The sequence below is a fragment of the Cornus florida genome, unplaced genomic scaffold (assembly GCF_030987335.1).
Source record: "Cornus florida cultivar Cherokee Brave unplaced genomic scaffold, ASM3098733v1 CherokeeBrave_3.0.0_Hap2_Chr06, whole genome shotgun sequence".
Lineage (NCBI taxonomy): Eukaryota > Viridiplantae > Streptophyta > Magnoliopsida > Cornales > Cornaceae > Cornus > Cornus florida.
The window spans coordinates 31,878,534-31,905,996 of record NW_026775576.1 but is presented as its reverse complement, the minus strand read 5'-3'; the positions used below and the strand labels follow the sequence as shown (position 1 = coordinate 31,905,996).

The 27,463-nt window shown below is 39.2% G+C and overlaps 1 protein-coding gene across 1 annotated transcript; it reads right to left on the bottom strand.

Moving 5' to 3' along the window:
* Positions 1-1,590: 1,590 nt before the first annotated feature.
* On the bottom strand, positions 1,591-26,629 carry LOC132311283 (metal tolerance protein 4-like). The gene is made up of 7 exons (XM_059809130.1): positions 26,389-26,629; positions 13,142-13,311; positions 6,140-6,338; positions 4,154-4,332; positions 3,922-4,072; positions 2,171-2,301; positions 1,591-1,940 (listed from the first exon to the last, which is right to left on the bottom strand). The coding sequence occupies exons 1-7, from the start codon at positions 26,612-26,614 to the stop codon at positions 1,761-1,763; spliced, it is 1,236 nt and encodes a 411-aa protein (XP_059665113.1). The 5' UTR covers positions 26,615-26,629; the 3' UTR covers positions 1,591-1,760.
* Between the last annotated feature and the right edge of the window lie 834 nt (positions 26,630-27,463).

Genomic DNA, 27,463 nt, shown 5'->3' with positions numbered 1-27,463 from the left:
TTTCTATCATTGTCCTTTATCTTTTTAAAAAATTTCAAACTTTGGAAATATATATATTTAATGTTTGAAGGATAATTTAGTAATTTGAAAAGGAGACAATGCATTAATTGCATGTCCCCATAAAAAGTTATAAAACCAAGAATGGACAACTAATAAGGAACGGATGTAGTATCTTTTAATATTTTTTCTCTTATTCTTATTCCTCACATACTTTCTCTCATCTCTTAACAAATTGTCTTTCTCCTTTTTCATTATAAGTTTATAGTTCTCTTTCTTTTCCACTCAATACTCATTACTCTCAATTTGAACCCATTTTTACTATATTGAAGAATTTGTACGAGCATTGGATTGGAGTTTTGTAAATCAAATTCTATTGTTATTTTTATTTTATTTTATTAACTTTTATTATTATAAATTTATGTGTATATATATATATATTTCTATATATTAGCCAAACTTAAATACAAGAATCTAATTAGTAATTTTGCATTTTACAAAATAAGAAAGATGATTTTTAAATAAATATTATTTAATATTAATATATTATTAAAAAAAAATCGCTTAAGGCGCCAAACTATTTCGAGCCGCCCTTGGCGCATATCATATCTTTTTAATGAAAATTTCGTACTCCTATAAATTTTTTGAACGGGTGAAACCTTATGTATAAAGTCCTCGCATTTAAAACTTTGCCTAGAACCTCTCAAAATTTTGGAATTCTCGTGGCCGGCCTGCCTATTTCCCGTACTTGCTTGAATTTTTTACTTTTCACTTCATTCCAATCTTGTCCCATGATTAAATTAGTAAATACCCATTTTACTAGAAGCAAGCACAAAACGAGTCAAGATTCACAATGTTGTAAATCTGCACAACCCATTTAAATCTAATTTTAACAAATTTAAATTTACTTTTTGGTCAGATTTAACGTATTAAAATTAATTTTAGTTATGTTAAAAATTAAAAAATTGAAACCCTTGCCACCCTAGTTGTATTTTTTGCCGCCACCACAAGAAGATTGGTGCTCTAGTAGTCTCACATAACAAAGCAAATGTGATTGAAACCTAACTCTTATCCGCTTAACGTGCACACATATGTGTACATATACATAATACAGATTGATCTTGCTGTTAGAGTGCTCAACTTCTCAAGCTGGAAGAGTGTGCCATTCCCCTTATTTTCCAAGATAAAAAAATTTAAAAAATCAAAGGCCTGCTCTCAGCCGAAGGAAGAATTGACTCGCCACAGCAGTCCATGTGTTATTTTTAGTACAAAAAAAAAAATCAAACTGAACTCATGGAACTCTTAAATTAACCAAATAAAAATGTAAGGAATGGCAGCCCGTGGTCACTGTAATTCGGCATAGCTTTCCTGACAAAAATACACACAATATATAGTTCATTTTGTTTGGTTATGTAGAAAGGAAACTAAAAAATAATTTTTTTTTACCATATGACCATAATGCCATCATAACATAGAGTTGGACTCAGAACTATACCTCAAACGCACAGTCCAACCCAGATCCATACACCCACCTCACGACCCTATCAGAAAACAAATATAAATAAAAATAAAAAAATAAAAAAACAAAAAACAAAAAACAAAAATTGCTCACTACATATGGTGAATTCACCTTCCAATGTTAACTATACAAAAATAATAATAATAATAATAATAATAATAATAATAATAATAATTTAGTACTGAAATGAAGAACATAGAAGGCCAAATTTGGGTGTGTTGGAACTCAAAATTATGGCTGAAAATTATGGCTGAGTGTTGGGCAGCCTAGTGAGAACAGAGTGCTCTGGTTTGTGATCGCATTCAAAATCGAGATGAACAAATGCACGTTCCACTTCAGGAAGTTTCTCTATATTTATCTGCAGACTCTCCCCTATCGCATGTGCTTCTTTCAAGGGCAGCTCTAGTGGGAGTTCAATGTCAACCTATTTTTTGACAGAAAAAAAGTAACGCAGAATGTTTATTCTCAAATGGAATTATATCAAATTACTTCCATCATGTAATTTAAGAAATTAGATTTTAAATAATAGGAACTATTCAAGAAATAAAATCAATTTCATGCTGATATCAAAAGAATGAAGTAAAAATGTTTCTAAAACCATAATGTAAAGCTAAGTTTCTTCAAGACAACCTAAAAACTGCACATATGACTAACCTCCACAAAATACAGAACACCAAAAGTGTAAGCACGGACTGTGTCAATACGCTGGACATGAGGGTGCCGTATAACGAGGTATGTCAATTTCTGCAGGACTTCAGGAGGGGCCGTCTGTCCCACAAGTGATGCTGCATCAAGAAGCCTCGGATTAAATTGAAGTTTTACACACGGATATTTGTCCAAGAGGAGTGTTGAGTGTGTTTCATAAGATATCCAAGTCTTTGAACAGAAAATATGAACTTTCACCACAGTAAAATCTATGTTGATTTACTTGCTGTAAAAATTCTTGCCTAGCATTAAGCCAAGTCAATTACTTGCTAACTCAAGATACGTATAGATACATTTTGAAAAGACTGAATTTCCTTTGTTCTAAGATTATGACGCTACCATATGTTTTCAACTTTGCAGGGAGGGTCCTTTTAAGTAGATGACTCGTCGGGCCGTTGGAGCGGGACTTAGTATAACTTGCAGGATATAACTTTCAGTTCATCCCACCACGCAAGGGGAAGCAAGCATGCATTTCTTACTGCTAAAGGTGAAACTACGTATCAAGTGCACAACAAAGGAAAGATTTTCGAATCTGGTAAATTGAGAATGCTTTAAGATTAGTTAAGTAATTTAAACTACTAGTGGATACAATGAGATGAAGATTTTGTGAATGAATCACTGAAAAACTATCATATATGTTAGGTCAGCGGAAGCAAATGGAACATGGAGTTCCAACAAAAAGCCAAAAAAGCAATCACACAACCAAAGCACAAGATTTACAACATGAGAGAATACAAAACACCAGACTGTGTACACAAACTCTTATCCTAGAGATTTTCACTGTGTACCACTCCATGAGACTCCCCCTCGCCATCAATGTTCTCTCCACTCTACCAATCCGTAAACTCCATCTACCAATTAATTCTCTCATGAGGCTACATCTCACTCAATCTCATAAGCCTCAAATCCATAACCTAGGTATCTATTTATAGAGATCATAACCCAATTCCTTGTTGGACGAGGATTACAATAGTTGGAGCCCAAAACTTGACTAGCACGAAATTACCTAATAAAATACAACTCTAAAAAAGAAACCTAACTAGAATAGAATATGAGACACAATACATGACAATATAAGACTACTGCTTCTTTATTTTTTATTATTTATTTTTTTTTTGAGAAGTCCAATATAAGACTACTACTTGAAGATCCTTATGTTCTTGTATCCTTGGAATGAAAGTGAGAAAAACATTACTATTTTAATCTTAAGCTTTTGGAGATAAAGCATATTAATAGTGTCTGATCAGATGGTCAGTTAGCTATTGGAAGGTGCAAACACTTAAGGTTACATGATCTCTAACAACATATAATTTTAGAGTGCACTTGGTGGTTAACATGGTAAGCAATTGAGCTATGAAGGTCTTTAATTCAACTCTCACCATCACCCTAGTAATTACAATTAATATGCACGTCGAACCAAAATCTGACCACACATGAGGAGGCATGTTAAAAGTATATAAATAGTTAAGGTAAACCCTCTTTAACAGCTTAGGTTTTTTAGAATAAAGAAGGGTGGGTAAGTTGTTATAAAAGGTGACGCTGAAGAAAGTTAAGGATTGAAATTTATAAACTATAATACGTTAGGGTTCTTTATATCATTTCCATTTTTATCTTAATACAAAAAGAACTAATGCAGATTTATTTATATGAAGTAAAAAAAAAAAAAAAAGAAACAAATATTTGGTAGCAGCAGCAGCTACCTGCATTTTCCAGAACAGTCCCGGACCAATTTGAGATTGTATAAATTGCAAGGATAATAGCACCGGAAGGGTCAATCCACCAGTAGAACATATCACCAAGAAGGGCTGCTACTAACCCAACTACATTTGTTATCACATCAAAATAGTGGTCCTGGAAATTAAAAGTCAAAGAAGATAAACAACTCGGAATATTAAAAGCAGAAAGGTTAAGGTCAAAATTTGTGCAAAGTACCTTCGCATAGGCACGGACAATCTTGTTTCCGGAGCTTTTGCAGTACAGCCAGAGGATAAGTTTTACAACAGTAGCAGATATCATGATTGTGCACAGCCATATGAGTTGATTTAAGGTCATCTTTTTAGAAGGTTCATCTTTAACTAGTTCTTCTACAGCCTGAATCAATACCTGAAAACCTGTAAAAATGGGAAGGTTTACAGCTTCAATTCTAAGGAATCTACACTAAATATTAGGTAGGACTGAGATGCCCGTCATTTAAGTACTGCTAATAATTAAGAGAGTATGCTCCACAAGTTTGGTCAATAGAAATAATGAAGTTCTGATGCGATCAATAAATTATCAAAAGAACACATCTTAATGAAGCATATCACATCTTCTGAGGACCATTATCAATGATGTTAAAAGTAGTTTCTAAATCTTCTTGTTAAACAATGTACCTATGCTATACAAGAAATTGATGCCTTCTTTCTTATTTCTAAAGTAATCAGCAGTTAGACCAATATCAACATGTCTATAGATTCAATTTTACAATGACTAGCTCAACCAGCAATAACAATGTTAGCAATCTAATAGCCACAACATGCATCCGGAACACTACAAAATAAGATGAGAGAGAGAGAGAAGTTAAGGTATTGGAATGCCCATATATAAGCCTTATCTTGTTTCTCTTTTTACCAAGTCATTTATGATATCTGCCAGTTTAAATACTTCATTTACAAGCCATAATTTAAACAATGAGCAACTTCCAGCTTAAATCCTTTTGCTGCAATTGGAAATTGGGCATCTCTCAACTTCTAAGTGGTAGGAATTAAACCCTGTTGCAGGTTCAGTTGCTTATAGTCTCCCACAAATCGGTTTAATAGAAAACTGACCTTCTGCGCACAGCAGAAACATTTTGCAAGCGCATTGTCTAATGCCTGAACATCTAATAGCTAAGCTATAAGTTTTATGTATGTATATATATTGTGGCGCCTGGGAATGTGTATTGCAAAAGAACAAGGGATCTATGTTACCCAAAAGAAAAGGTCTCAAACTATGTTGAGCCTCTCTACGCGCCTGATTCAGATCTACATATATGAGAACTGTTAACTACCATCTACTCTAAAAGCTTAAGCTGTTGGAGAGGGTGTAACTTTACTATTTAAATCCTTCAACACGTGTGGCCTATTTGGTCCAACACATGTTTTTCAATTTTAATTAGGGTAACGGAGAGGTTTGAACTCGATACCTTTGGCTCTGATATCATGTTAACTACCATCTACTCTAAAAGCTTAAGCTTTTGGAGAGGGTGTAACTTTACTATTTAAATCCTTCAACAAGAACATTGCAGACAAAGTGTTTCTGCTGGATCCTGCAAATCATCCCCATTTTAGGATTAAGACAACTGGTGAGAAAGCAAATCATCTAAGTTTGCCCGTTTTCTTTACATCTGAAAAGAAGAATTTCTTGAACAACAAAGGGAAACATTTACAACAACCCTGAATAATTTTCTCCTTTTTTCTTTTTTGTTATTACCTTGGCAAGAAACTCACACTTTTATCCCCTACTATGGGGACTTGAACCATCGACCTTCTACTTTGGAAACTACTTTTAAAGGTGGGGAAGTACAACTAGGCTACAGCCCTTGATGGTAATAATTTTATCTTATAACCCTTCATCTAAATCCAGTACTTCACACAGATGCCATATAGAGGAAGATACATAACTCACTGGCATAACTAACATAATTATTTTCTCGGGCAAAGTTTGTTATTCAGAACATATGCATAGAATGTGCTTGCGTGTGAATATTTGCCATTTGTTCTTCAATATTATTGAGAGGAGACAATCTAAGAGTCAATCATATTCAGAACACGAATTCAATAGACAATATTCAATGCGCAATCCTTTTTCTCTTTTCTTTCTTTTTTTTTCCCCCTTTTCTTAATATTAAATGCGCAATCCTCAATGGAAATAACGGCATGTTATAGCACAATGACATACCAAGTGTAGCCATGATAGCAGCAAAGACGATTATGCCTACTGGCTGTACCCTCAATTTTCCAATAGGATATTTGTAGATATTAATGCTCTTCATCGACAAGTGAGTAAACCAAAGAATGCCACCAGCCAGGAGATCAAGTAAAGAATCCAGTGTTGATGCAGCAATAGCTATGGATCCACTCTTTATTGTAGCATATAACTGCACAATAGAATGCATATGGTTATCATGACAACTGGAAAATACAACGGCATAACATCTTCATCAAAATATCAAAACAAAAAGGTGTGGAAGAAAAAGACGTTTTAGGGCCTGTTTAGTAATAGGAATTATTTCCTACTTTCTACTTTCAATTTTGAAAAAGCAAAAATAAAAGTAAAATGACGTTTATTAAATTACTTTCACTTTTTGATTTTGAGAAAGTAATTCCTAAATTTGTGAAGAGAAGAGAAAGTGAGATTTTCTCACTTTCTCTACTTCCTATACTGTGCGGAGGAAGTAATTTCCGCACTGTAGCGCTAAACACTGTAGCGCTAAATACTGTAGCTTTAAAACCTAAACTCCGTCTCGTTTATATCATCGTTCGCAAGCCTCTGCCTCATGTCTGCTTCAAGAAAGCCCTAGCCTCTCGCCTCATCTGCTTCAAGAAAGTTCTACCGATCGTCATCCCTTATCTGCGAGCGTCGATCGGCAACGGAGACTCAACGGCCGACCAACACATCGCCTGTAAGTTCGCCCTCTCTTCTCAGATTCTCTTTCTTCTCAGATGCTCTCTCTCCTTGTGTATGAAGATTTTGCCCTAGAATCTGCAATTTTCTTCCTGGATGTGTGTGTGTATATCTGTATGTGTATATCTATATGTGTATATATAACAATTTGTCTCAGTGCCCTCAAATCAAAGACCTCTTCAGCCCTGATTCCTTTGTTTTCGTTTGCTGAATGTGTATATATTTACATGATCTGTTTAAAATATTTCTGAAAATAGAAGAAGTGTTTAAAATATTTTTCATTGGCTGGATTTGGTGGTTGTCGATTTTTATAGATTGATTGTTTTATTGGTTGTCATTTTGTTGTGCATGTGAAATTTTATATATAAAGGCTTCACTTTTGAAAGTTCCTCTAACATCTCTCAAATTTTTTAGAATTTATTGCCTAACAAATTTATAGTTATAATGAATTACACTTAAATCTGTCATTAATCTATCCATCATGCTTTTGCGTGAATTCCATAGTGTTGGAAGGGGCTTGCCATGAACTACCTCACACTCTGCTTCCACTTGTAGATTATCAAAATAGGGTGTAAATTGGTCAAAAGAAGAGATAGGGTACTGAATGGTGAATTGTTCAGAAATAAATTGGTAATTTTTTTTTATGAGTTTAAGATTGATTGTTGAATTGATTGTCATTTCTGCGCATTAGATATATGTCGAAACCTATGAGTCCCAACTTCTAAGCTACCTACTTCTGTTTCAACTTGGCCAAATGGCTGGAATTTCTTATGTTTTTTCTTGGTGTGCGCGTGTGTGTGTTTGTGTGTGTTCCTGGAACTAGATTCTTGTTGATGGTACCTAATAAGATACCTATCCAGATCTACCAAGAAAATGAACCAATTTGAGATTGTCACAACACTATTCATATTGCAGATGACATGTGCCACATATAGCCAAATATGCTGAAGCAATTTTTCATTGCCCAAGTCTCACGAAAGTTTTGTCCTTATATATGTATCTTAGCATCATTATTGCATTAAATGCCATGCTAAATTTCCAGAGGCCTTCAAATGTGGTTTCTAAGTTTCTCATATTAATATATAGAGGTTACTTTGTAGACACATCTTGGAAAAAAGTATCCTGAAAATGGCCAAATATTGAATTAATTAACTACTAGAGACCATAGAATTTTTTTTTTTTTTTTACCCTAATCCAAAACTACTAGCAGAGGAAAATAAAGCAACACTTCTTCCACACACGATGACAAATGTGATGGGTCAATTTTTCTCCAAAACTTCCTTTTGAATGCCATTTGAATACATAATCATTGTTATAATAGACCCTGTTAAATGCTTTGAATGCTGAAATATGTTTTTTTACTACTATTTGGTACAACATACTTTATCATATAAACTGAAAATATGCATTTCAGAAAATAAATAATAATAAAAGAAGTAGAAATATGCCTATCTAAGTCTGCAAATGTTCTCTCTCTTTAAACTGCTGGTAATCTATAGTTACCATAAGAACTATGTAACTATAAATTGGATTTCTTTCTGATGAAAACTGTTTGATGTTGACTTGGGACTCCTTGGATACTTCTGAGATTCTCACTTGGAAAGTCTAATTAGTGTACTATATGCTTAGAATGAGGTTTCTGTTAAGTCTGTTAAGTTAATAATTATTTGAATAGCTTTAATTTTCAGTTTCCTCTTAGATACTCAAACCCTTACTCTGTGAACATGGTACTTGAACACTTAATGTAGAAGTAGAGTAGATAATAGTTACAATTTAAAAATTTTCAAATATTATATAGGAGTTCATTCACAGTATTATATGTTCAATGCTAAGTTGTAGAAGTGTGTTAATTGTTGTAGTGATGTATCAAAGTACTCAATTAAGTTGTGTTAGCCACTTTGGTATACAGTAATTATTCACATAGTATTAATTGTTGTAGTGATGGATCAAAGTACTCAATTATTGGATGGGGATAATGTGGTCGAGGATCAAAATTCTCAATTTCTATGGAGTGAAAAAAATGAAGAGATCTTAATAACTTTGATGGAAGAAGAAAGAAAGAATGGAAATCAAAAAGGCACCACATTTTCTACTAAAGGATGGAAAAATTTAGAAGAAGGGATGTTAAGGTTAACTAAAGAAAAGTATACGAACTTACAATTGAGGAATAAATTCAATGGGTTGAGAGACAGATATAAAGCATACAAAAAATTTCTATCCAACACTGGTTCATCATGGGACCCTGTAACTGGTCAGGTCACACTTACAGATGCCCAATGGGAGGAGATGGAAAAGGTTAGTTGGAATATATTATTTGTAATATTATCTATTGTTTCATATAAATTAACAATAATATATAATTGCAGCAAGTCAGGCATGCCAAGTGGTTTTGGAAAAAAGGGTGCAAACATTATGATCTGCTTAGTAACTTATTTGGTGATACATATGCAATTGATAATCGTGCTCATCCTTCAAATAGAAGCCCATGTATTAGTGGTGATGAGGGAGATGAAAATCCTAATGAGATCAATGAAGTGGTGGATACTTCTCGTCATAGGAGTCGGTCTCCTGACCTCACTCGTACAAGATCAACTAAAGAGAGCTTTCAAAAGACAATTTCCTCTGCTATGAGTGGATTTGGCGAATATTTTAAGAAAAAGGCAGAGGCACTAGACAAGGGTGGAGGCTCAAGTGGTATGTCTCAAGTTGATCAAGACTCCGCTAAAGTTACTGAATGCTTGCAAATCTTAGAAGACATGGGACCAATTGATGGAGACACATTTTTCAAGGCCCTAAAACAATTTCGTGCAGATCCGCTCTGGAGTAGAGTATTTGTTAACCTTAGTGATGAGAAGAAGCGGGATTGGCTTGAAAGGCTGCAACTGGGACTAGATTGATAGGCTGCAACATTATGTGTTGATGGGTTGCAATAGTTGTGTTTGTTTGAGACAATGTTTTTTTTTTTTGGTGTTTGTAATTTCTATTTGGGATTTGTTTAAGCTAGTAAACTTATGTCTGTGATTTAGAACTAGTAAACTTATGTCTGATGTTAAGTCCCTGGATTTGTTTTGCTAATGTTTATTATTTCTTTGCTTTAATTTGTGTCCTTTTTATTGTGTTAATCTGAGATATTATATATGTCATTTGAAGATGAATTTAGTGTTTTCCCCTAACTTTTATTGAATGCATTATCATTTTATGCATCTCATGTTTCATTGCATCAGGTTTACCATTATGGATCCCTTTTGTTTGCCTACTTTAATTGATGATGATGAAGAAAATGAAGAGGAGGAAATGGGGGTGTGTTTGTTGTTTATTTACATGTTTATAGAGTACATGGAACATTATATGCTTCCACCAAGACCATGTATGACTTCTATGCTTCAAGGCCATAATTATATACTTAAACTAGTAAATGGCCACCCCATTAGGTGTTATCGACTCTTTAGGATGGATAAACATGCATTTAGAAATTTATGTGAACGGTTAAAGGGATTGGGCTTGGAAGATTCTAGATACTTAACCGTACAAGAACAAGTTGCAATGTTCTTGTATACTCTAGCACACAATGAGAGTGTTCGAGTGGTGGCAGAAAGATATCAACATTCTACGGGGACTATGCATAAATATTTCCACCGAGTTTTAAAGTATGTTTGCAAATTAGGGAAGAGTATAATATGTCCACCAAATATGAACGAGGTACCATTGGAGATTCAACATAATGAGAAATACTTTCCATTATTTCAGGTAGTTTTTTTTAAAAAAATATTTTTACTTAATTAATTGGTATTGTGAATTTATATTTACTAATAAAATAATGTGTTGTAAAATTGCATTGGTGCAATTGATGGTACACACATCCATGCAAATGTCCCAGCATCTTCACAAATTCCTTATCGTGGAAGGAAATCAGACACAACACAAAATGTAATGGCTATTTGTTCTTTCGACATGAAGTTTACATATGTGGTGGCAGGTTGGGAAGGCTCCGCGAATGACTCAAGAGTATTATTGGAAACTATTTTTGATCCTACAATGAATTTTCCGTTGCCACCCGAAGGTATTAAATTAAGATATCATATGTTTAAGATATCATATTAAATTAGAAAAAAAGTAATTGTTTTTTGTTTGTGCAAGTAAGTATTATCTTGTGGATTCTGGGTACACCAATATGAGGTATTTCTTAGCACCTTATCGTGGCGAAAGATATCATTTACAGGAATATAGGGGGAGACGAATAAGGGGTCCTCATGAACTATTCAACTATAGGCATTCGTTACTGAGAAATGTGATAGAACGTTGTTTTGGTATATTAAAAATGCGTTGGCTGATCCTTAAGTTGATGCCTCCTTACAAACTGAGTGTACAAGCACTCATCGTTATTGCTTGTTGCACATTACATAATTTTATTCGTGATGAAGCCCGTTTAGATCGTCTTTTTGATTAATATGGGGATGAGAATGTCAATCTTCAAGAAGAAGAAGAAGAAGAAGAAGTGGAGCTAGGTGGTACTTCTCAAAGAGTAAATGTTACACATGAGCTAATTCAAGAGATGAGTGAAACCCGTGATGCAGTTGCAAATGAGTTGTGGAACAACTATCGTGATAGATGAATCACTTCTATTTGCTCATTATAATATTATCACTTTTATTAGGATTAATTTTCTATTTGGATATTGTAATATTGTCATTTTTTTTTGGATTAATTTTGTATCTAAATGCCATTTGAATTCATGTTATAATCTGCATGCTTTTGATATTATGTGTATGTTGGGCCGAAAAATTAGAGTTGTATTTCACTTGTTACTATACTAATATAATCTGACATCTTTTTATATTACATTGAGTAGCAACAATGTGACATCTTTTTCTAGTTACATCTTTAATTTAATGATGTTGTATGATATTGCACTTTTGATTCATTCCTAGATAAAATCCTATGATCCGAATCTGTTGATTTCGGTTTAACTAGTAGATCAACTATAGTATCCCTTAACTTTCATTCAGCTTATTTTTAAAAATTATAATCACTTTGATTTTTGTAGAGACTTTGTAGTGTCATGTAAAATTACAAAGTTCCAATTAACCCCCACAAATCTCAATAAAGGAAAGCAGAATTTTTCTCCAACACTCCAATTGAGCATATCTTAATAGAGTTCATGGCCCCATGGGTAGGGACTGAAAGGATCGAAAGAGAATTTCATTCTTGTAATATAAATTCCATAAAATGCAGAATAATTAGCATGAGATCTACTGTACCACATTGGAAATTTCAGCTAATTTTTGAAACCCCGGGTTCAAACCCCGGCAGCGGAATTATTTTCTAATAATTTTTCATTTTTTATTTGGCAATGAGCCATAAATGATTTATCTTTTTGTGAAAAATAAAATAAAGAGCAGACTAATGACATTTACTTTAATAATTGTGGAAAGGGTTTAACATAGGCTTAGCAATTATAGCCATGCATTACTAATATGTAAGTTTTGGGTGTAACCCAAAAAAATAGAAGAAATCATTAGCCTCAGTTTTTAAGTTGATTATGAAGGTTGAATTTGTTTCTTCTAAGATTAAATTTAATCAGCAATAATGTGAAGGCTAAAATAATACTGTAGCTTTATTTGTTAATAGACTTTTATAAATGCCAAAATGCAATAGATATAAAAAGATATAAAACAATGTAAATTACTAAAAGCAAAAACAGAAATTTATTATTTTTTACTAAACACACTTTCTTTGTTTTGCTTTCAAATTTCAAAAGTAGAAAGCAGTTTACTAAACACACTTTGTGTTTTACTTTCAAATTTCAAAAGTAACTCGCAGTTTACTAAGCATAATTTTACTTTCTGTTTTATCTCAAAGAAATCAAAATCATGATTTTACTTTTCGAAAAAGCGAAAGTAAGAAAGTAAAAGCGTTAGTAACGGGCCCTTAGTGTGCATGCTTTTATTTGACATGTTATCATCAGCAATGAATACTTTTATGTGCTTTGGTACAACATAATAAACTACATTTTAATTAAAAGAAAAAAAAAATGTTTTGCTGGACAAGGCATAGTTGAAGACAAACATATTTCCAATCCATAAATACTTTAGGGAAAATGCTTAGACCTATTTATTGGAGAAATTATTTACCAAAAGTTTTCACACTACAAAATGACAACTACACAAATTTACTCTAAACCCTCAGGCATCATAATATATAAAAACGCACCACCTGACTATCTCAGTCATATTAGGTAAATTTGATTAAAACTTCAAACAAGTAGAACTAAATCACCTTAAACGCCAACAATAAAATATTTGCAAAATTAGAGATCCTCATTGCTCTTTCATGTTGGCGTTGTTCTTGAAGGTCATCCTCATCAATGCAGTCAGATGTCACCAAAGTGTCAACTTCCTCAAATGATTTTAATGTTTCAAATTGCCTTTCATAGTATTCCCTTTCTCCTATAAACAGGGAATTTATGGATAATGAGAGAGAAGGAAAAAAAAAACAATTAGAATATTAGAGAGAAGGGAGAGAGAGAAGTTTTCGCCTACCACTTCCCTTCTTTTCGTAGGTAGGCAACACGCGAGCGCGCACACACCACACTGCCCCATGTTGAGCCCGAACTGCTCACGGCTCGCCTATTTATACAATTGTTGAACACATGCACTGTCTTTTTATGTACATTTTTTTTTTTTTTTCTGACACACAAGTTAATGTGCAGTCAGAGAACTGCCTCATGAACTGACCTCGGACAATAATTTAGTAGAGGTAATCAACTTACTACCATGTAAATATTGCCCATTAACCTATATGTTACCAATGCATAAATGGTTACAATTCAAGTTCACGAGAAGAAGAAACAAGCTTTCTTGAAAATATTGGAAATTCTAGTTTAAAGCAATCAAAATAAGTCCACTTTGTCATGCATATTGATTGATTGGTCCATGCATACCTGGTGATGAATTCTTTCTTCCAAGTGGTTCTTCCCAAGGACCTAAGCAGAATCAAGGTGAATTCATAAAAGAATGGTTTAGGTAGCTGACGTCTAATGCAAAAACCCTAATGAGATCCATTTGAACACAAATCAATTTTGACATGTAATACCCCGGATATCTATATAGGCTTTTAATCTTTATTTCTATTTGATTAACTATATTGGGAGAGTTATGTAATTTAAGGTTTTAGTGTGTTATTTTAATTCTTGATGTCATTGATTTAGTTGTGGGGAGATTAATTTTTTAAAGTTAGTGGGACATGTGTCACGCTAAGGTTGTTAGCAAATCTCATATAGCTTCCTTTGACAGCTCTGTTATAACCTCTTCATAGTTTGATGACATGCTGTATATATACGTGTGAATAGATAAGGCAAAGGAACCTTTTGGGAGCTAATATCCAGACGCATGTTGCCAGCACAAACCCAAACTGCACTCACACACAACAAGTGTACACACTATATCTACGTATTACTTATGCAAAGAGCTTCCTTTAGAAGCTATGTTTGGACCTCTTCAAGTATGGGACTTTCCGGGTGTACTAGTATTGGGAAGAAAATAACAGAGTGAATAAAGGAATGCAAGGAACAGAGGAAGAGAGAGATGGCCATGGGTTTATGAAGATGCAAGAAATTCCTTCTCCTCCTTCTCTCTCTAGAATTCTTACACCTCAAAACCCAAAAAGATCCCCCTCCATTTCATTCCATCTCCTATTTATAGATATTTACAAGATATTTACAAGATATTTACTAGATATTTACTGATTGCTGGATCTGGGCCTATTCCTTCGTAAGCCTTGGTCACCTTTGATGGGCTTACTCTCGTTCGGCCCATATGGCAGTGTCCTTCTATGGGCTGGCCCAGCTGTACGGACTGAATGCTATGTTTGCGAGTCGGATCTGGCCCATGTCATCCGGGGCCTCCTCAACTGCCCCCATAATTGCCCCTTATTTAATAAGGGGTAATTATTGATGGCGTCTCATCATGATGTTGACGGCTCGAGATAACCACGTGGGGGAGCGGACGGTCAGATCCAGAATCAATATTCCGGGGCTCGAGGGATTTCTCGCCTTCCCGACGCTTCGGCCCTCGGGCCCCCTCGCCTTTATAATGCTCTAGAATTCCACTTCACTTCCCTTTACCGTCTCCATCATCAGCCAAGTCTCTCTCTTTTCTAGAACAGTGCTAAGCTTTCTCTGGTGAAATCCTTCAAGAGTCATTCTTCCAGCGATCTTGCAGTCCTCCGAGGTTAGTTTCGTTCTTTTTACTTTCGGCAGGCTTCCATTTACCCTCTTGTAGATTCTTCTAGCACTTCCACCATGGTTGTAGATCTAGATGTTCTTCGTATGAGACTTAGACTTCCTGACAACATCGAAGTTAGGGTTTGCCCCCAAGACGTTAATATTACGACCGGCGCCGGCCTCCTGCCCGGCGAAGTCTTATTCATGAACCTTCAATTGAATGTTGTTAGGTTCCCTCTGCACCCTTTCTTTAGTTATGTCTTCAATAGATTGGGGATATCCCCTCTGCAGGTCAACCCCAACTTCTTTAGAATCATATCTGTTATGCTCTTGTTGATGCGTGACAGAAATCTGGACCTCGACCTCATAGACCTCCTTCTGTGCTATAAGGTGAGTAAGATCCGTACTAACGAGCCCTTCTACCACCTCTACCCGTTCGAGAAGATGTCCATATGTACTGACACAATAAAATCTGAAAAGGGTTGGAGGGATAGCATAGTGGGCATTAGTGGGGCTTGGTCTTCGCCGGCTGCAGAGGGTTACCCAATCCCGAGCGCCTTTGGTGTCTGCTCTGTCTCCTCCTATAAAAAATTCAAATCCCATAAACATGACTGCCCCTGTGAAACATGCGTTCCTCGTTTTTGCACTTTCTTATGCCGCTCCTTGGGAATACCTTGTGATGACTTGAGCTATAGTGTTTGCAGGGATAGGAGTAACTACTTGAAGAGATACGTTCTGAACGATATTCCTTCCTGCTCAGATCTCCTCACTTCAGACAACCTCTTAGCGCTCTCATCACTCGGCTACAACATGAGCAGACTTCAGATTCCCTCTTTTGGCAGGAGGAAAAATACTCCCCCAGCCACTCCTGCTGCTGGGGCGACCTCCTCTCCAGCGTCAGCTTCTTCTTCAGCCACCATATCTGACACTGTCCCGAGCGCAGTGGCTACTAACCCTGTTGCCAGCGCCCCTGCTGCCAACCAGAACGCGCCCTCCCCAGCTACCATAGCTCCTGCTGCTGCGGGGGGCGGTCGGGACAAAGAACGAGGCAAAAGGCCTCATCCTGACAGTGAAATCGATCCTGAGGAGGAGCCTCTCATTAGAAGGACCCGGGTCTCTGGGCCGGGTGCTCTCTTGCACCGAGCGATCAGAGCTCCTTCTCCCTCTGGGCCTCCTGCAGCTGGTGGCTCTGCTTCTGCTTCAGGCCCCCCTTCTATCCCCAGCTTACCGCCATGGGCCCCTCGGTACACCCGAACGGATGGGACGTTCGTGAAACCGAACGAGACCATGCTGAGGGATGGCCAGACCGCTATGGCCTACTACAGGAGCATGTGGACTCCTAAGGACCTTGAGGCGGCAAAGGGCCTTTCCCAGAAGGATGTGTTCAGCCGCTTTCCCCAATCTGCTATGGAGGTGACTTTTATTTTCTAACTCATGAATTCTCTCATATTACTTGATCTTGCCTTCGCCCGTTCTGACTATTGGTTTAACCGTTTTTAATGTGCACCTATGCAGACATTGTTCGGGATGATGGCCATGCAGAAGCAGGTGGAGATGGGGAACGCCAGGGCCCGTAAGTATTCTGACAGCCTGGAGGTGGCTAATAAAGAAAACGACCTCCTTGCCATGAAGAATACCGAGGTGCTGGTTCGGCTTGACAAAACCGAGCAAGAGAGAGATGTCCTGAAGAAGGAGAATGATTCCCTTCAGGATGAGAAGGACGCCCTCCAGCTTGAGAAGAGCGTCTGGCAGACCGAGCGGGAATCAATTAGAGAAGAGAAGGCAGAACTCCAGCGCCTTCTAGCTGATGAACAGTCTGCTCGGATGGCTTTTGAAAAAAGAGCTCTGGAGGAGCGTACCGCTCTGATCGGCGCGATCAGCAGAGTGGGTGGTGGGATGCTGGCCCTTCACGCTCGGTTCTCAAGGGTCGGTGCTCTTAGGTATGCTCAAGGATTCCAGGAAGGTTTCGCCGACCGGGTTCCGGATGAGGGACAGACCAGCTCCACTCCGGATGAGGTAGACAAGGATCTGGGGATCGACCCTCTGGGGGTCTATGTCGACCCAGAACCCACCGAAGCGGAGCGTATATTTGATGAGTGCCAGGACATCGCATCCTCAAGGATCATCACAGCTCCTCCTACCGCTCTGCCACTGACCGCTCCTCAGTCGTCAACCGTGGTTTCTTCCATAGCCACTGCTGACGCTGAACCCCAACCGAACGATTCAGTCATTCACCTTGATTCCCCACCTCATGAAGGTGAGGCGGCTGATGGGGCCGAGGAGGCGAGTCGGCACGACCAGGATGCTGTTGGTACTGAGGCGTCTAGCTAGGGCTCCTTCGAATTCTTCCATTTCATATCTTCTTGTAATGATGGACATCTCTCTTTTGTAAACTCAATGTTCAATATTAATGAAACGACAGAACTCTTTTTCCCTATGTGTTGTGCTCTATTCAACTCATCTTCAGTACATACATATCTTTTCTCTCTTTTTCTTTTATATTAGCTTTGCTGTGTGTTTGTTTATGGCACGTGCCACTTGGCTTTAAGTTTTTAGCAAGTGCCTGGCGCTCGGCTAGGATGCCACTTGCCACTTGGCTTTAAGTTTTTAGCAGTGTCTGGCGTTCGGCTTATAGTGTCAGCTGCCACTTATCTTGCTTAAGTGCCTGGCGCTCGGCTAGAGTGCCACTTGCCACTTGGCTTTAAGTTTTTAGCAAGTGTCTGGCGTTCGGCTTATAGTGCCAGCTGCCACTTATCTTGCTTAAGTGCCTGGCGCTCGGCTAGAATGCCACTTGCCACTTGGCCTTAAATTTTTAGCAAGTGTCTGGCGTTCGGCTTATAGTGCCAGCTGCCACTTATCTTGCTTAAGTGCCTGGCGCTCGGCTAGAATGCCACTTGCCACTTGGCCTTAAATTTTTAGCAAGTGTCTGGCGTTCGGCTTATAGTGCCAGCTGCCACTTATCTTGCTTAAGTGCCTGGCGCTCGGCTAGAATGCCACTTGCCACTTGGCTTTAAATTTTCATAGTAGACCGTTGGAAAAGAAAATTCTTTTTTGTAAATTTCAGTAACTTGCTCATTCATACGTATTTGATTGACAACAAACAACATCCAATTAAAGCCGGAACTTAGCTTTTATTGGTAGTACCTCTTCAGAGACGTGGCGTTCCAGGGCTTGCTGACCAACCTTCCCGCCATGGTTTCCAACGTATATGCCCCCTTGCCAATGACTTCTGCAATTCTGTATGGGCCTTCCCAGGGTGGCATCATTTTTTTGACCATCCCCACCTTTCTTTTCAGAACCAGATCGCCAGGGGCAAAATCCCTGTGTTTTACTCTCTTGTTGTGACTATTCGCCAGCACTTGCTGATACGATGCTAGTCTTATAGCCGCTGCGTCCCTCCTTTCGTCTATCATGTCGAGGTTCAATCTTAACATCTTGTCGTTCTGATCTTGACTCCATGCTAAGCTTCTGATAGTGGGGACTAAATGCTCAACCGGTATAACTGCCTCGGTACCATACGCCATTGCGAACGGGCTCTCCCCAGTCGGCCGCCTTGGGGTGGTTCTGTAAGCCCATAGAACGTTCGGGAGTTCATCCAACCACTTCCCCTTATGATCTTCCAGCTTCTTCTTAATGCAGGCGAAAATGGTTCTGTTTGTGATTTCTGCTTGTCCGTTGGCCTGAGGATGACTTACTGCAGCCAACTTCTGGTTGATTCCATACTCCTCCAGCAGCTTTCTTACTTGCCTGCTGTCGAGGTTTGTGCCATTGTCCATGACTATTGATCTGGGAACACCGAAACGGCAGATAATGTTGTTCCAAATAAATCGTCTCACCTGAGTCTGAGTCACGCTAGGATACAGTTCTGCTTCCACCCATTTAGTGAAGTAATCCGTGGCCAGTAACACATACTTGTTCTGAGCTCTTGCAGTTGGCAGAGGACCGACCACATCCATCCCCCATTGCGCGAAAGGCCACGGCGAGGCCATTACGTGCAATTCCTCAGGTGGGTCAATGGTCCATATCGTTGGCATTTATCGCACCTTCGAGAGAACTCCTCCGCATCTCTTGACATGTTTGGCCAGAAATACCCTTGTGTCATTGCTTTATGCGCTAACGATCGCCCGCCAGAATGATTGCCACACACACCCTCATGAATAGCTCGCAATACCTGCTGCGACTCCGCGGGGGTGACACATTTCAAGTACGGGCCAGAATAGGACCTTCTGTACAGCTGGTTCCGCACGATGGCGTACTTGGCAGCATTCTTTTTGAGTCTCCTAGCTTCATCCCTTTGCATAGGCAAAACGCCATCTCGAATATAGGTAATGATTGGGTCAATCCAACTCGGTTCATACGGTATGACGTTGACTTGCCAAGGGTCAGAGTCCATCGGTTCTTCGAAAATAGATGGCTGGGTCACTATTCCTACTGGAATCACCCTCGCCAATGTTTTACCGCAACTCGAAGCACTGCATGCTAAACGGTCTGCATCTGCATTCTGTTCCCTCGGCAACTGTATGAATTCAATCTTTGCAAAGTCCTTGGCTCTACGCAGAACGGCAGAACGATATGCCCCCATCGTGTCATCCTTGGTCGCGTACTCACCATTTACCTGCCGAACAATCAGCTGCGAGTCACTATACACTGTCAAACTTTTGATCTGTAGCTCTCTGGCCAACTTTAATCCATTTAGCAACGCCTCGTATTCCGCTTCATTATTGGTGGCTCGGAACTCAAGTCTGAGTGCTTGGCTCAAGGAGGTACCCTCTGGGGTTTGCAGTTTGATCCCAATCCCAGCCCCCATCTGGTTAGAGGAGCCATCCACAAAAAGTTTCCAAGAGCCGCTTCTAAGGTCCTCTTCCGTATCTTCGGCATCACATTCTAGTAGGAAATCGGCTACCGCTTGCCCTTTAACAGCTGTTCTCGGCTCATACGTTATGTCAAATGAACTCAACTCTATGGCCCACTTTGTCATTCTGCCCGAGAGCTCTGGCTTGTGCATAAGCGTTCTGATTGGGAAAGTTGTTAGAACAGCTATGGGGTGGGATTCGAAATAATGCCTCAACTTTCTTTTTGCATTTACAAGTGCAAGTACCACCCGTTCGGCCTTTGAGTATCTTTTTTCTGCCTCCATCAGTGTTTTGCTTACATAAAATACCGGGTATTGCACTCCTTCCTTGCAACGAATCAGAACGGCACTCGTCGCGACACCAGATACTCCAAGATATAGAAATAACTTTTCTTCCGGTTCTGGGGCTGATAGGACTGGTGGATTCTGCATATATTGCTTCAAATGAGTCAATGCCTGTCGTTGCTCATCCCCCCAGACCTGCCTTCCATGGCTCCGAATCGTGTCAAAGAATGGTTTGCAGTGATCTGACAATTTTGAAATAAATCGACTTAATGCAGCTATTCGTCCTGTTAGGGCTTGCACCTCTCTGATCGTCTTTGGCTCGGCATTCTTAATCAAAGCCTCTGCTTGAGCGGGGCTAACTTCGATGCCCCTGCGGTTGACCAGGTGTCCCAGAAACTGTCCGGAACTCACACCGAACGAGCACTTGGTCGGATTGAGCCTCATCCCATATCGCTTTAGTACATCAAATACCTCTTGCAGATGCTTCAGATGATCATCCTTTTTCCTACTCTTTACCACCATATCATCAATATAGGCTTCGACAATCTTACCCATTTGATTCTTAAAAACTTTGCTAACAAGTCGTTGATAAGTTGCTCCCGCATTCTTTAGCCCGAAAGGCATAACTTTGTAGCAGTATGTTCCTCGCTCGGTGACAAAAGAAGTTTTTTCTTCATCTGCGGGGTCCATAGGAATCTGATTATAACCTGAATATGCGTCCAGAAAGGTTAAACGCTCATACCCAGTGGTGGCATCCACCATTTGATCAATCTTAGGCAACGGGAAGCTGTCCTTCGGACAGGCCTTGTTCAAATTGGTGAAATCAATGCATACTCGCCATTTCCCATTTTTCTTCTGCACCACAACGACGTTGGACAACCACTCAGGGTAGTGCACTTCTCTGATAAATCCCGCATCAAGCAGCCTATCGACTTCTTCCGCTACGATCTGATTACGTTCTGGAGCAAATCTTCGCTGCTTCTGTTTCACTGGTTTGAAATTGGGATTGACATTCAGGGAATGACAGGATACGGAAGGACTAATTCCAGGCATGTCTAGGTGACTCCATGCAAATACGTCGACATTGTGGGACAAGAAATCCACTAGCTCTTACTGCTCTTCTCTGGTCAGTCTTATACCTACTCTGGTAGTTCGTTCTGGCCTGGACTGATCGATCTGCACATCCAGAAGGGGCTCCTCGGTCAAGTCGACTGACTCCTCCACCCTATTCTGCTCGAGCGGAGGTTCCTGTAATTGCTATCTGGGGCTTGTCGAACGGACGGGCGCCTTTCCTTTCCCAGCATGCTTTAGTGTGACGGAATAACACTCTTTGGCTGCGACCTGATCCCCCCGAATGTCTATTACTTTATCTCCATCGGGCCCGAGGCACCTCATGACCTGATGCAGAGTTGAGGGTACACCTCGGACTCTGTGAATCCATCCTCTTCCCATCAGGAGATTATACGAGGGGTGAATTTCCACAACCACAAAAGTTTCCATAAGAGCTCGTTCTGCAGCTTGAACTTCCACTTCCACCATCCCGACGGGTTCCACCCTCTTCCCATCGAACCCTAATAAGGGATTTCCGGTGGGCTTGAGCCTCTCTGGTTTAATGTCGAGCCTGTCAAATGTGTCCCTCGGCATGACATTCGCACTGCTCCCAGGATCGATCAGAACTCTGCGCACCAAGCAATCTGCCACTGTCAAACTGACTACCAACGGGTCGTCATGAGGCAGTTGAACACGCTGCAGGTCTGTCCAGTCGAACTTTATCTGCATTGACGGGCTCTGCTGGTGTAGAGTAGTCACATTGCCGACCCTTTTCTTCATCTGCGCCTGCCGCAGGCGCACCCGGAGCAGCTCATCTGACTCTTCACTAGGCTCGGGTCGACCATGGATAGCATTGATTATACGAACTGGTTGCGAATTGTGGGAGCTTTGTTTATGACTCCTTTTTATTTGTTCCACCGGTCGATTCTGCTCCATCGCCGAACCTTGAACACAACTCGCAAACTCCCCTCTAGCTATCAACATCTCCACTTGCCTCCTCAGGTTCCTGCATTCGTTAGTCTGATGACCGAAATCAGAATGAAAAGCACAATGTTTAGTTTGATCCCTCTGTTCGAGGGGTTGCCTAATTGGCAGTGGTGGATGAAACTTGTCTTTGTTCTCCTGATACAGCCTCGCCAGAGTGACCTTCAGCGGAGTAATCAACTCTTCCTCCCTGGACCTTTTTTCGGCCTTCCAGGTGGTCTGACGTTGCGGCTGAGCCTGCTTCTGCCTGATCTTTGCCTTGGACTTTTCCTCGGTCGACACAATCGACGTTGTCCGAGCATTAGCTGCCTCCTCTTCTTCTAGGCGCACAAAGCCATCGGCTCTCTCATTGAGTTCATCCATAGTAGTCGGCGTGTTCACTACCAGACTGGTGTGAAATGGAGTTCCGCGTGTCATGGCTAACTTGAAGGCTTGAACTGCCGTTGAAGGGTGGCATTCGATCACCATACTCTTAGTGAGATTAAACCTGGTAAGAAAGGCCTGGAGACGTTCATCCTTGTGCTGCCGCATCGTGAATAGGCTCGAGATGTCCTTCGGCGGGCGTTTGTTCCCATAGTACTGGCTTATGAACCGATCGCACAGGTCTCTGAAACTACCAATGGAGCTCCTAGGCAAGTTTTTGAACCAGCTGAGCGCCGGTCCGGCCAGGCTTGTAGGGAAACATTTGCACATTAAAGAGTCGTTTTCCGTATTCAGGGCCATTTTCAACTGGATATGATACACATGGTCGATCGGATCGGTCGTTCCGTCAAACAGAATAAAGACTGGCATAGCAAACTTCCTTGGATGCGGCGCATTCAAGATCTCGTCGGTGAATGGCGAATCCACCGTCCGAGCTGCGGATCGGAGAGCTTCATTCTCTCTCTGGAGTCCAGCGGTAGCTCTGTGAGTTACGGTTCTGCCCTCCGAACCGTGATGAGTGACAGTAACCATGGAGGGCCGGTAAGACGGATCGAACGACCGTTCCTCTATGAACTCTCTTTGCCAAGGCGACGCTACTCGACGGCGATCAACCTCCATCACTTCCTCTCGGTCAAACCTTTCCCGCTGCGGATCAACGTGAGTCGATCCTTCGTGATCTTCAACTTGACGAACATTTGGCGGCAAATTGTCCATCATCCTTTCATCACGGTGGTGAGCTGACTGATTGTTCTCGTCCTGATCGCCTTGATGCGCGATATTAGATTGAACACCTCCTTCTCCGACCGGAAGTGGATGCGAAACCGCAGGTATTTGCCGATGCTGCAGTCCAGCTTTCAATTCTGCATTTTCTTTTTTGAGAGCTTCAATCAAGTTCATCAATTCTTCAAGCTTTGTTTGCTGGACAGCCTCCATCGGATTGGAGCTTTCACCTATCATTATTCCCGAACGGAGTAAAGGCATTAATCTCAAGTTCGCGAGTAGATCTGAGCTTCGTGAGTAGGAATTTTTAGATCTGGCTTCTAATTCTCCGGATTATGCTCACTGTTTACGAGATCTGAATTGTCTGAACTCTAAATCCGTCAGATCCTGCCACAATCGAACAACTCGTAGATCTGAAGTCACTCCAAAGCTTCAAGAATTGTAATTCCTCCAGAGCAGGTCACAATCGCTCAGCTCTGGATTCAAATCCCAAAGATCGAGTCTCGATCAACCGAATTGGTTTGAATCCATTCGATATTCCTCATTGATCAACCAAACTTCCATGCGTTTCCCACAGACGGCGCCAATTGAAGATGCATGAAATTCCTTCTCCTCCTTCTCTCTCTAGAATTCTTACACCTCAAAACCCAAAAAGATCCCCCTCCATTTCATTCCATCTCCTATTTATAGATATTTACAAGATATTTACAAGATATTTACTAGATATTTACTGATTGCTGGATCTGGGCCTATTCCTTCGTAAGCCTTGGTCACCTTTGATGGGCTTACTCTCGTTCGGCCCATATGGCAGTGTCCTTCTATGGGCTGGCCCAGCTGTACGGACTGAATGCTATGTTTGCGAGTCGGATCTGGCCCATGTCATCCGGGGCCTCCTCAGTTTAGAAGGAGGAAGAAAAAGGAAGAAGAATTCTTGCTGGGATTTTCATACAAAGATAATTGAGGTAGGGTTGCTCTAACCTTGGTTGCTTTGGTGATTTTACTTAAGTCGATCTCTTGATATTGCTATGAATCTTTGCTGTACCTAATTCTTGTTTATATCTTTCTGTTTTGAGTTGTTCCATGCTTTGGTCCTTTGATTTTCCACCATCTGTTGAATTCCTTATTACTTTGTTGAGAGGTATCTTGTATACATATGTTGACATGCCCATGCACTCATCCTTGGTATCATGCTCTTTTGGTTTCATGAAATCTCTTAGCAACCTTTGCTAGTGTAATTTCTACTGGCACTTCTAGTCTCACCCTACCATCATTGCAGGTTTCTATGATCATTGGAGAACAATTGGAGTTGCTGGAAACTGTGTAATAGGAGACCATCTAGTCTTGTATACCAAATGCTTGACAAAATGTTTGTAACAAAGGTTATATAATGACTATGATGTATTTGAAGCCAGATTATTCTATATATATAGACTGAGATTATATTTTGTAAAGGGTGAATTTAAATGTGTTCAATTGTGGGCTGAAATTGGTGTGGGTTGTTGGTGATTGGTGGCTGTTCTAGGTTGGGCTATACTCCTTAGTAGTTTTCGTTTCAAATTATCTTTTAGTCTTCCTTTATTACAAAATTTTTATAAGGAGTTGTGGTGCTCCAAATGCATTCAAATTTTTACCACAACTACTCCCATATGTCTAGTAACTCTCTGCAAAATTTCGTAATTTTTGGATGAACAATTTTTTATTTTAAAAAAATCCGATAATGCCAGCTGTCCGTTGTTTGTTGCTGCTGGAAACCAATTTAAATGGTTTATTTAAATAACTTCTTGACACCGGATCATTACCAAAATTTTCAGTTTTATACTCCCATGAATCTACTTTCAAAATAAATTGAGTTTTCCTTGTTCTGAGTTCAAATGAATTTTCTACGAATTTTTAATGTGCGCAGAATTCTTTCCAACAGGAGGCAGCACTTGTTTATTTGTTTATTTTGTGACCTGGATTTTATCAGAGTAGCACAGCGGGATGTTGTTTGATATTATCGTTGCATTTAATTGATGATATTTCCATATAGTTGAGGACTTTTATGGATTCTTTATGATATTGTTTGTGTGGATGTCGGACTACAGTTTGTCACAGCCCCTAGTTTGGGTACATGACCAAATACATATTGCTTATTTCTTTTTTGTTATAAAATACAAAAAAACTTGCCTACCAAGGGTAAGAAAACAAAAAAGATTTATATAAAACCATTTTGAGTTCATAATAAACTATATGTATATAACCCAAAGGGGTTGCTTCAAGTGGGTAAGAACTTGGCCCTAGTGCCTTATGAAGCATTGGGTCTAAGGTTTGAATCCCCTCTTTGGTGCAAACAATTCTTTGAAGGGGGTATCAATCGAAGGGGGCTTGTTTGCAAGAAATGCCTTCGATAATGTTCTAGGGAATGCTTTTTTGCTTTGTTGCCCACCGAAATCCATTTGCGTGAATCTTATGCCAGTCACACTACCTGCTTGATAGAGATAAGGGGTGTTCAGTCCGGAGCTTCCCCATAATTTCACTTGCCCCACTAAGCCTTATTGATGAACAAAACATCCCCAAATCTATTGCTCAAGATCAATCTAAAACTACTTCTCCACAAACACATACAGGAGGCTCAGGAGCAAAGGGCAAAATAAATAAATAAATAAATAATACACAAATAATTGTGTTTGTGGAATTGAGTTTTATGGGTTAATTTGCACGATTTTGATAGTTGTAGTACTGACTTGTTCACTTTTGTAATCCAGAGGTAAATTGTCGATTTGTAATAGATCAGGGGTTGTTTGCACTTTTGCCAAAGATTAATAAGCTAAATTTCAATTTTAGATAAGGGTAAGAAAATAAGACAAAATAAGAGAAAAATTGAATCTTGTGTCTCTGTTATCTGATCAGCTAAACATAGCATTGATTACACATATAAGAAAAACAATTATCTTTGAATTGCAAGAATATGAAGCCATAAATGGATACAGAGATTGAGAGAGAGATAACCTTCAGTTAAGCGAGTAATTTTGGAGAGATCAATGCGAGAAACAGATTCGAGGTCAAGGCCAGAACGGACATCATCAGGCAACCTCGCCAGAAAATCGTTCCTAAGCGAGTTGACCGAGTTCCGGCGACCGAATCGCACTCGCTGCCCTTCGCTAGCAGCCGCCTCCGCCAACAGCGGCGATTTCGCATCCGAGTACCCCTCCATCCGATTCCTATCCCTCGGCATCACTCACAAACACAAACAGTCACGGCATTGCATGTATATTTTTATATATATATATATATATAAATATTTTTTTATGTATATATATATATATATATATGTTTGTGAGGCCCACAATCTTAAGTCATCCAATGACATTGTTGGTTTAAGGGGAAAGCTCAATTTTTACTTACAGTGAAAGCCTTATTGGCTTGCGAAGAAAGTTCAGTTCTTGCTTATAGTAAAAGTATATATACATATATATTCATTACAAGGTATGAGCACGAGACTTTATCAACTGACAAGAAAATTCTATTTTTCTTTCTCACTTCAAAGGGTAAGAAAAATAATTATTTACATTAACCTGTTGTTGTTCAAATTTTAGATATAATTAAAATTGTTGAGCATGCATTCTCACAAATACTTATTTATTTATTTATTTATATTAGAATATTTTTATCCATTCTTTATAGAAAAGTAAATTGCTGAGCCCGAAGTCTCGCAAATACTAAATTATTTATATTTAATTGGCAAACTCGAAGTTTTGCATATATTAATATACTCTTTGTGAGCATGAAGTTTCACGAATATTTGATATAGTATATTTACTGACAATTCATATTATATTTGCTAAATATCTTGTTACAATCTTTTGCATGTTACTTCATGTACATTATTATACATATAACTTAACTTAGATTTGAATACGTAATAGAAAAACGAAAAAAAAAAATGAAAAAAAAAAAAAATACCACAAGATTCGAGCCGTGCCCCTTTAATGTGCAAGTTGAGTTAACAAGCCACTTGTTCTGTTGTGATTACAAATTGACTATTATATGGTATCACCACTATGCAAATCATATTATAGTGACT